This window comes from Dermacentor silvarum, chromosome 3 (assembly GCF_013339745.2).
Source record: "Dermacentor silvarum isolate Dsil-2018 chromosome 3, BIME_Dsil_1.4, whole genome shotgun sequence".
Lineage (NCBI taxonomy): Eukaryota > Metazoa > Arthropoda > Arachnida > Ixodida > Ixodidae > Dermacentor > Dermacentor silvarum.
Genome location: NC_051156.1, coordinates 171,964,640 through 171,975,436, shown reverse-complemented (window position 1 = coordinate 171,975,436; position 10,797 = coordinate 171,964,640). Strand labels below are relative to the sequence as shown.

Genomic DNA, 10,797 nt, shown 5'->3' with positions numbered 1-10,797 from the left:
TCTGCTTAGCGTATACGGCTTGACAACTCCGAACGTCGTCACGTTGTGGCCTTCAACTCTGGTTAGAGAAAAAAAAAAAAAAACAGCCGTCACTTTTGAATAACGACGCCATGTGGGATTTTAGGGATGCATGCCAAGCTGAGCCCCTCGCAAGGACGCGCGCAGAAGTGGTGATGCCGAGATAAGCCGTCCTCGTGCTGAGGAAAGACATTGCGGGCCAAAAACAAAGGCGCGGAAAAAGTGAGGTCATTCGCGGCTCTCAGGTCGCACGTCGCTAATGGGTTCTGCATTCCGAGAGGCTGTGTGTAAGTCCCTGCGTTGTAGTCCCTTGATTTACGTTACTATATAGCGCAAAATTAAACGGGGCGCAAGGAAAAGAGAGTGTTTGTGGTTTCTGCATCTTCTCTTTGTCTGTGATTTGATTTTTGCGTTCGTAACACGAATGAAGAATATATCCACGAACTAGTCCATAAAAGCCTTACGCGGGGTTGTAGGCCCATGCTCATTGAACGGACGTTTTTTGCTCTCATAAGTACATTCTGTGCGTCTCGAATAGTGCTAAATAGTAGTGGGAAATCGATGGAACTGATGAGCATGCGCGTTAGCTAACCACGAATTGCTGCATCAGTACTATCAGGAGGTCGTCTAATAAGTCCAAATATTGACCAGAGTGGCAAGATGGGCTTGTTGGTTCATCATGAAGGCTGTACTCACCCTGCTCCCCGCGAGCAATGTGGCTCACGTGGTCGGTGACGTACATCCATGACACTATATTGTTCAGCGTGGTCAAGGCAATAAACTTCATTGTTGTGAGTAGCGCATGTGTGTCCGTACGTCTCCTTCTTTGTCCTCGTCCTTACTAAGCGCTGAAATACAGCCTCCAAATATTGATCGCTGGGCAGTAACTCTTGATCCACACCTTTCTAGATGAGTACAAGGGCATAGGAAACGTGAGAACCGCATAGAGATAGAAAGAGAAGAATTAATCTAAATGATGGCTCAAGGCACACTTGGGGAACCATATAATTTGACCTGTATGTCTGTGGTAGCTATATACCACGGCCTCCAAGATCGGGAGACCTGCAGTATCATGGCCCCCGAATTTCGGAGGCCATGATTCAACCTACGGTTAGCCACAGTAAAGGCGGACGGTGCACGATACCCAATGCACGATACGGGAGCGTTCTCGACGAACGAACACCGAAGGGGGGACAGACATCAGCGCTCGTGTTTGTCTCTTTTGGTCTCCGCCCATGTGTTATACACACAAGTGCGCTGCCTTTGGAAGAATAATGGACAACCAAATAGTCCGCTAATATGTCCTCACGGATTTCACCTCCTGTGACGCCCACTTGCATGCAGTCACAGCTGCAGAACTGTGTTGCCGGCTTCAAGTGACAAGAACAGGGAGAGGGTAATGGACGCTTTGGTTGAACGTTTCGATAGTTACCAGGTCTTCGGAAGGGCAATAACCTGAGGAAGACCTGAGGTATCTAATGTTTTTTTTTTTAACCACCCCTTATGTAATACCCTTACAATGGGGTCTTTAAGGTAATAAAGTGAAGTGAAGTGAAGACCATGGCCCGGTCTTAACGTCACAATCGAAGCTCAACCATTGCATTGCACACACTAGAGCACTGCACGGGCCGATTTTTTCAGCCCGAGCCCAATCAAAACATTTATGGCGAGACCCGGGCCGGGAAATAATCTACGTTACCCGCCCGGCCATGCCCGCCACCCCTTTAGCTTAGGCCCGAGCCCGGCCCGGGCCGCAACACTCCATTTGCTAGTAGATACAGCGTTTGACCGCTGGCGCCACGCTGCGCCGCTCGCGCGTACCGCGTTTCGAGGTGGTTCCGTTCGCCGAGGGCGCTCGAACGCAATCATATGGTTCGCACGAATGCAACCCTTGGAAGCGTGGCTGTATGGCTGAGTGGTTACGGCGCTCGCTACGAGATCATGCGTACGCGGGTTCGAAACCCGCCCTGGCTAGAATTTTTTTTCTTAATATCACGCTTTTCCCTTTTTTTCCCCCTCTCTGTTTGCCAGCGCGGTCGCTTGAACCCCGGTGCCACTGGCGGCAGCCGTGGTACCGGGCGCCGACGCGAAGCGGCGGTCGTTGGGGTGTTGCGGAGCGCAGCGTAGCAACACCCCAAATAAAGAAATACTGCTCCAGTCAGGTAGACTGCTCCCTCCCTGATAGTGAGATTATATTTGGATCATCAAAACAGTGATGCGTTTATAATACCACCGATCCCAACAGCAGGCTAGTCACCACCAGCCCAGCGTTTTCTCCGTCAACGCCTCCTCCGTTCCAACGGCGGCGGCTCGAAACATGGTACGCGCGAGCGGCGCAGCGTGGCGCCAGCGGTCGAGCGCTGTACCTACTAGCAATTGGAAATACGCGCCCGGGCCCAACTCGAAACCGGCCCGAACCCGGCCCGAGACCGAAAAATATATGTTTTTCAGAGTTTAGACGCCTGAGAATAACTCGCTGCACGTTACATGCACACCACCAGAAAGCCCGAGCCCGTGCAGTTCTCTAACACACACACACACACACACACACACTTTCAAATAAGGTAATATATATATATATATATATATATATATATAATATATATACGTTTGTAATATATATATATATATATATATATATATATATATATATATATATATATATATTACAAACGTACTATAAAGCTGTTTCCATCTCTGTTTTTCGTGTTTCCGTTTCTTCAGCTCTGTTTCGGCGCTTAACGTAACACGCGGAACCAAGTTGATAGCTCGTCTCTTCGACCGTGCGGCGCATTTTCTCGAACCATCGCGGCATCCGTCGATCGAACTGGATCGAGCCACGCCGCGCATAAATATATAGAGGTCGGCCGAAGGCCGCTGCACACAATTTGAAAGGCCGTCGACCGCCCGTCCGCCCGCCGCCTGTCACTTGCGCCGCAGCCTTCTTTGTTTGCTTCGCGGCTTTGCTCAATAAACGGATTGTTTGCAAGCTTTCCTTCTGTGCCGCCAACTTCTCGTCGCAATATGCAGATAGAAAAATATAAAAAAATAAAAGATGGCCGCAGAGAAATGCCAGGAAGCTGCGACCGCCGCGGCCTGAATCCCTCTGTTTGTGTCGGTGGATTCGTCTCCAACTGCTATTCTTCTCCCCATCCTCGCCCGAATACTTAATTACACGCGCCACCGAATACGCTTTGCACCGCTTACGAGTATCAAAGCTGATTTCGGCTAAAAGAGACTGCAGGCGTTTATTCTTTGCTCCCTTATTTTGGAGTGCTCTTTCTATGACACCCTGCTCAGACGCTCTCTCTCTCTCTCTCTCTCTCTCTCTATATATATATATATATATATATATATATATATATTACATATAGTGAGCGAGAAGAAGGGAAACAGAGGGGCCCAATTTTTATTAGTCATATATCATGAGAAGCCAACAAACCAAGAGACCCTGGACACCATAGGGGGAAATTATTTGTACTTACTAACTGAATTAAAAAAATGATAAATAAATGGAAATGAAAGTGGACGTAAAAACAACTTGCAGCAGGTGGGGGCGTTAACGATCCCACGTCATTATGCACGCGATGCTCTTTGAGCTACTGCGGCGCCGTTTTCCCATCCACTTTCTGGGGTATTTATATTGAACTATATATAGGTATTTATGTTTAACTACTAGAACTAACCCTGAGAGTGTAAGCCAGCGCCACCCCTCACAATCCTTGGCGGCGGATGTGGAACACCCTTTAATCTTCTGCCGCAGGCGTCACGAGTACGTGATCTTTTTAGGTGAAGGCAACTGGTAAATAAACCTACATATATATATATATATATATATATATATATATATATATATATATATATATATATATATATGAGCACATTGAACCCGACCCCAAATCCGCTGTGCACTGATAAAACGAGCAGAGACAACAACCAATTTCCATATTTGCATTGCCCCATTACCTCGGCGTGCAACTTCAACTGCTACACAAGCGACGACACTGCGCGTTCTCGCAGCCACACTTTTTCACCATTGCGGCGCTTGTCGCTGCGCTGACAACTTCACAATTGCGCTAGTTCGCTTCGTCCGTCGAGCGCCTCCAATTTTTACGTGCGGCACCCGCCGCGCTGGCGTTGTGGCTTTAGGGTTGCGCGGCTGAGCTCGAGAGGGCGCGAGATCGAATCCCCGGCTGCGGCGGCCGCATTTTGATGGAGTGCGAAACTGCAAAAACGCCCGTGTACCGTGCATTGGGTGCACGTTAAATAACCCCCGGTGATGAAAATTAACCTGGAGTCCCCCACCACGGCGTACCTCATAACCATATCATGGTTTGAAAAAAAAAAAAAAAAAAGAAACAATATTTTTACGTGAGGTCACCTCTTTTGGTTCTTGCTTCCAGTACGCCAACTAAATCATCAGCGTACTTTTGTAGAAATCGTAACTGCGATCATCATCCAGTGTTAAATCCGTGGTGCACGCCCACCACAATGTGCTATGAGGCATTTGACGTTTTTTATTTTCTTTTTTTTGAGGGGGGGGGGGGGCAAATGTACGTAATCACTCACATCGCATTCAGTTTTTGGCGATTGAACGTTAGGCGAGCATTCCTTCCGACGGAGTCATGCGGCAGGGCTGTTCAGCGCGCCAACGAATTTGCTAGGTCCAGTATCGGGCGTACGCACACCTTCGTGAAACTATACGCGCTACACATTAGTCGAAACAGGCAAATTGTATGAATTGGTATGAACCCCGTAACAAGCTGTGTTTCCAGCACAACAAATGTTCTATAGCAACAAATGTTCCCGTCAAGCGACTGACAAACGGCTGTCGAAGAAGGAAGAAAAATGGGTGAATCTCAATGAGACCCCCTCTGACCTGTCGGATGACGTAGCAATAGGTAGTTTGAACCTGGCTTTGCAAATGAGATAATTTTTTTTTTCAGTGCGATGGAGACGCGTATAAGGCATAACGCTTGGTATGTATTACAGCGTGTGCAATACAACAATGATATTAACTCTTCTTAAAGTAAGTCCACCAATTCGCGCATATTCCGTGGTCCAAAGAAGAAATCGTATAGTTTCGCGGGTACAAGGGTACAATTGCTTGTGCTTCTTGGCATGTGAAATGACGTTAAAAATAGAAGAAGAAAGCTGCAGTAGCTTGATCGTCGGCCTTAAAATCAGGTGGCCACGGTTTAAACACCAGCTGAAATATTATTTCCTTTGTTATCTGGTAATTCGTGTATTTATGTAATAATTCAGTGGCAGTCGAGTTATTTATAATCGGACGCAGGAGGCAGTGAAGACGCTCCTCGTCAGCCTGACCGCGTCACGGAGCTTGTGGGTGAGGAAAGCAGCTTGCGCATCTATACTGCATGACGCATTCGCATAGCCTGTCCCCTTGAAAGATTTTCTTTGCTTATACGTGTTGGCGCATTGCATGGACAGTGCTTGTTCTCAGGGGGAGTCGTCTAAAGAATTAGCTGCAAATGTTGCGGGGAGATGTTGAACAAATGGTTTGATTTACACTAGGCAGTGCCAGCAAGCGAGGGCACAATGTATCAAAGATGGTGGACCGGGACACACATCATCCTCTTTTTCGTCTGCAACATTGTATAAGCACTTCCTTTTTATGCCTAAGATAAGTGGACCGTAACATTTCTAACAAAACTCTTGCTTTGTGTGCGGCGTACCCTCCATTGGGATTCCGCCCGTTTTTCTCTTCTTTCTCGCGTAATGTCCAAGCCCTTGAATCCTCAAGCGCCATCAGCTTTCAGCATGCCATGCACATAGTAGTACCTGTAGACCAACAATGGCCGCTTTTCTACGCACACCTTGGCCGGCGAACCTGCTCCCCACGAACTACAGGCATACAATTTAGCACGCAACCGCGTGTAATGACGTCGGAGCAATCCTCAGCGGCTCACCTATACTTGTCCGATCGTTTACATATGCGAGGCATGAAAGTACAAAAAAAAAAAAAAAAGACGCTCTCCTTTCGTAAGAGCACCGAGAAGCAGGGCACGTCATCGACATCACGAATGCGACCTCCGTTTCCCTTGAAACGGGAAACCGCAGTGGCGCAGATAAACGCGATGCCGAAGCACGGCTTGGCCCGTGCAACCCGGACGCAAGAGCACACGGCCGGCCTGTTGCACCGACCCGCAGACACGGCGCCGCCAACACTCGCACGCAAGCTCGCGCGAGGGCACGCATACGCACGCACATATGCATGCAGTGTACACACACGAGCGACAACAGCACGCTCTCTTCCCCCTCCCATCTTTTACCCGGCGGAGGAGTCACTCCGTTGTTCGCTTTGAGGACGACGCGGCAGCGTGTTCACCAGTCGTCTCTCTCTTTGGGCGCCGCCGATCAATCATCGACACGCCAGCGAAAACAAACGCTTGCCGCCGTGGCCGGCGGCCCCTCCATCGAAGAGCCGATGTTCTCTCGCCGGTAAAGAAAGTGTGATGGCGCATGCGTCATCATTCAGCCGCGAAGTCATCCGCGCGCGGGACAAGCGAGCGATCGTGGGGATGGCCACATAGCATTTGCCGCGAGCTCGATGCATAATTTATAGGATAAACGGGTTACGCGGGGGGACAAGAGATGAACTGGAAGGGTGATCGCGGAAACACCCCTTCGCCGTGGTTTCGATGCTTCGGGGTTTTTCCTTTTCCTCTCGTCACTGTGTAATCACGCTGGAGAGAACACGCGGATTCGCGCCCGGTCGCCCAACGCAAACCTTCGCGTTGTCTCAAACCTTTAAGGCCCGACCGCACGGGCCTTAAAGTGACGCTGATCGCTCGAACCTGGCTGCGCGTCACGCGTCCACCAGGCCGTGTACGGCGCGTGTCGGGAAACGAGCGGGCAAAGCGAATGTCCGCGCATGCCAGATATATGAGCGTACGCGCCGCCGAAGCGACAAGCTGTGCGCCGACAACACGTGGCCCGGCACGTAAACTTCCGGGCACGGGTGCTGAAACAAGTTGGTTTTGGTTTTGAGGATGCGTACATACAAAATTCATCTGATTCACAATATAGGAAATATTGTAGCGTAGTTAATATCGATAAATGAAATAGCAAAAGTATTATGTTGAAGGTCAGGACAAACTTTGCTCAAACACAAACACTTAACGATTCAGCTGAGGGTGATCTAGCATAGCGCTGTGTTACGCGCAATGAAGCGCGTAGTTCGTGCGCATAGTTCGGGCGCGTACCATGCGCTATACCGACCTTCATTTCGTCCTACGCGTGCGGATTCAGTGCCGTGCAAGCTCACGTGTTCCTACTTTTGGTGACGTAGAAAGAGACCAGTGATGAGGTTCAGCTGCAGGGTTATGCACGTTTTGAGCACGAGGATTTGAGCACGTTTCGTTCAAGTAAGGCTAATGAATATGATACCGCAGGCGCCGGTGGCAGTGTTTCCAGCAAGGACTATATATATATATATATATATATATATATATATATATATATATATATATGGGGACACTAAAGTAAATAATTATGCAGAGATATACACTGGAAAACTATAGGCGCTTCTGTAATAACTAATTCGTCATTCGTAGCGAGAACGGAGCTTTTGTAAGTAAGAAAATGACGAAAATGAAAAATCAGAGCAGCGCCACCTATTTGGGACTATGGAGTGAGGTGACGTCAACACTGGCCGATTCCCAGAGAGCGACCGAGAGGAAGGTCACGTGAAAATGACGTCAACTCGTCCGTTTTGGCACGGGCGTCTTCAAATGCATGGAGGAGTAGCAGAGGCCCTGTCGGCGGCAATTTTCTATCCAACAAAGTAATGTACTGGCACACAGAAAACGATGACAGGCTTCCAGGCGAATCGATCTAAGTGAGAACTTAATATCTTCCTTTAGTGCCGCCGTTAAGCATTAGGTTCGACGTTCCCGAGTCTCCTTGCTCGGAAACCGTTTCAGGGAAACTGGGATGCCACAATCATTAATATGCGTATCCCTCCAGGGAAACAGTTTAGCCTAGCTAAATATTATGGCAAAAGTTTGTTAAAGGAATGGACTGCTTAGGTGAATTACATGAGATTATACCCGCAGAATAGGACAGACGCCAAAACGCAATGTGACGAGCGCTTGTGCGAGTCAGTTTGCGTTTCGTCGTTCGTTGATCGATTTAGCCGCTACAAACCTATGTGTTACGAATTACCAACTATATAGTCCGAACCAACGTTTCACTTCTCCGACACACTGGCGCCAATTTCGTCTTCTTTTTTTTTTCTAAGACAGCCATATGCGCATTTTTGGTCTTCTCGCATCTGAACACTCTGACGATAGACGAAAGTAAGACGACATATTCCAGAAAAGCGCGCTGCCTCCAAAAATGTACGACTCATCGAAACGCATAAAAATCCTTGCGCACTCCCGTCACCCACAGACGGCGCGCCAAGCAGGCAATATTGCAACTATAACAAACACTGCAAAGGTCAATGCGACATCGGTTCCACCTGGTCTCGAGCGAGCGCTGCGCAAAGGAGCCCACGAGAATCGATTTTTTGCCGCGCTCCGAAAGGAGTATCCGCTAAGTGAGTCCACCAACAACCCCCCCCTCCCTCCCTCCCTCCCTCTGAGTCGGCTGGCGGAAAGGTGTTAGGCCGTTCGTTGATCGTGTCCGTGACCCGCTTAAGCGTGAACGCTGCGTGAAGCGCGCGCAGTCGGTCGGTCGGCGAATCTGCAAGGTCGACACGGAGCGCGTCGACCTCTCACGAACGCAGTATAGTAAGCACGAACCTACGGCGAATTATTATAGCCTTTGGTTAAATGAAGGCGACGGCGGGTCACAAGATCGGCATTCGCGAATGATATCCGCGGGAAATTAGTCGAATGTTTTCCTGCACGAAGTTATTGGCGGAAGGAGATCATACATAGAGCGCGTCTATCTTAATTCACACCACGTCGACCTTTCACGAACACACTGAGCACGAAACTGCGACGAATTATAGCCCTTCGTGAAAAATGAAGGCGACAGCAGTCACAAAAGTCGGCATTCGCGAATGACATTCGCGAGAAAATTTATCTAACGCTTTTCGGCACGAAGTTATTTTCGAATGCCTTCTTGAGCGGAAGAGATCATACACGAATTACGAATTGCGTTTTTTGTTTTGTTTTTAACTTCCCCAAACTGCAGCGCAATTGTTTATGAGGGAGGCCGTATAGTGAGAGCTTGAGGATTATTTTGACCGCCTGGGATTTTTTTATAAACGCCTGGGGTTCTTTCTTTGATGTAAACACTTACGCATAAGGAGGCTTGCGTGTTCTGTATTTCTCCTCGAACGTAATGCGGCCGCCGCGACTTGTAATAGAACGTGCGACCTCGTGCTCAGTGGTCGAACGAAGTAGCTCCTGGGGCCGCAGCGGCGGATAAAAAAAAAATGCTTCGGGCATGAAGGCGAGGGAGGCACTGGTATATTGCGTCGAGGATTACGTCGACAGCAGCGATGGCACTCCCTGGGCCCTACTGGCGCAATGCTTTGCCGCCTCTTTAACATGTCATGCCATACGAAGTGAGGTCAGTCGATTGTGTATAAGCCGTAAAAATGAAGCTCTCACTGAGCGAGTACGCACTTTAGCAGCTGATGCGCGCTTTGTCACAATCGCGTGGAGAGAGCATGCAGCGACGGAGAGATGTTCGCAGCCAACTCGCACTCCTGCAGGAGCGAACGACACCACGTGGATCGAGAGCCTGACACTGCGGCCTGCTGAGTCGTGGAGTTTGAAAGTGCACAGTGTATAGCTATAAGATCCTGAGGTATCCGCGAGTGTCAATTCTTTCAGATGGATGTACAATTCTCTCTCTCTCTCTCTCTTTTTTCGCTCTATTGCAGTATATCTGCCGAGGCAATTTCATTACAGGAACTTGTTACAACTAGTCCTAGCTTGACCCATGCATATCACTTTATGGCCGAGAAAACAATTGTGCCTTTGTATAGAAAAGGCTACTGCGGCGCGATAGTGGAAATATTGCGTTCCGCTTTCGTTATGTATAGCCTTTATCGCTAGTCTCGAACGCTGCCTTTATCGCGTAATATATACACACACACATATATATATATATATATATATATATATATATGTGTGTGTGTGTGTGTGTGTGTGTGTGTGTGTGTGTGTGTGTGTGTGTGTGTGTGTGTGTGTGTGTGTGTGTGTGTGTGTGGAAGAATTGTTGGACGCTCTCGCACATTCATCGCTTAGAGTGCAAGCGACGAAATGTGAGCTCTGGTTGGAGAGGTCTGCCTGCACGTGCGGAGAAGACAGCCAATCGTCGTTAATGCGGAAAAGTGGATGAGGAACAAACAGAAAATAACGTGGCTATCCTCTTCTTAAACGAGACGCTTCTCAAGGTCGGACGAGGCATGTTTCCTGAAGGTCGTCTGAGCAGAAGCAACTTCGCCGCGCTACTCGGACTGCGATTTGACGCCGCATGTTGTTTTGTCGCGCCGATCTGTGACCGCAGCTCGCAAACGACACCTTGAACGGCGTCAAGTTTGCTGCTCGCGTTCGCTTTTTCTTTCAAACAAACGGGGAGGAAACCAATGCACGTTTCTGGTAAAAGCTCAAAAAGCGGCAGAAATGTTCCAAAAAAAAAGCACGTGTGTTCTAAATTCGTGTATGATTGCAGGTTACGCCACAGTTCTCGACTACAATCAATCCTGTTTCGTCTTTCTGTGCGTGGATCAAGTTCAGTTCGCGTTAATGGACTATTTATTACTGGACGGAAACGAAATTTGACCATGCGCACCTA

At 48.6% G+C, this 10,797-nt stretch overlaps 1 protein-coding gene across 1 annotated transcript in view; it reads left to right on the top strand.

Moving 5' to 3' along the window:
* The first annotated feature begins 8,642 nt into the window (after positions 1–8,642).
* The window catches only part of LOC119445025 (protein rhomboid), an 86,804-nt gene continuing 84,649 nt past the window's right edge, over positions 8,643–10,797 (top strand). Inside the window, exon 1 of the mRNA XM_049663895.1 lies at positions 8,643–9,774. Within this exon, the coding sequence (XP_049519852.1) occupies positions 9,439–9,774 (336 nt within the window). The 5' untranslated portion in view covers positions 8,643–9,438. The remainder of the gene's footprint in view (positions 9,775–10,797) is intronic.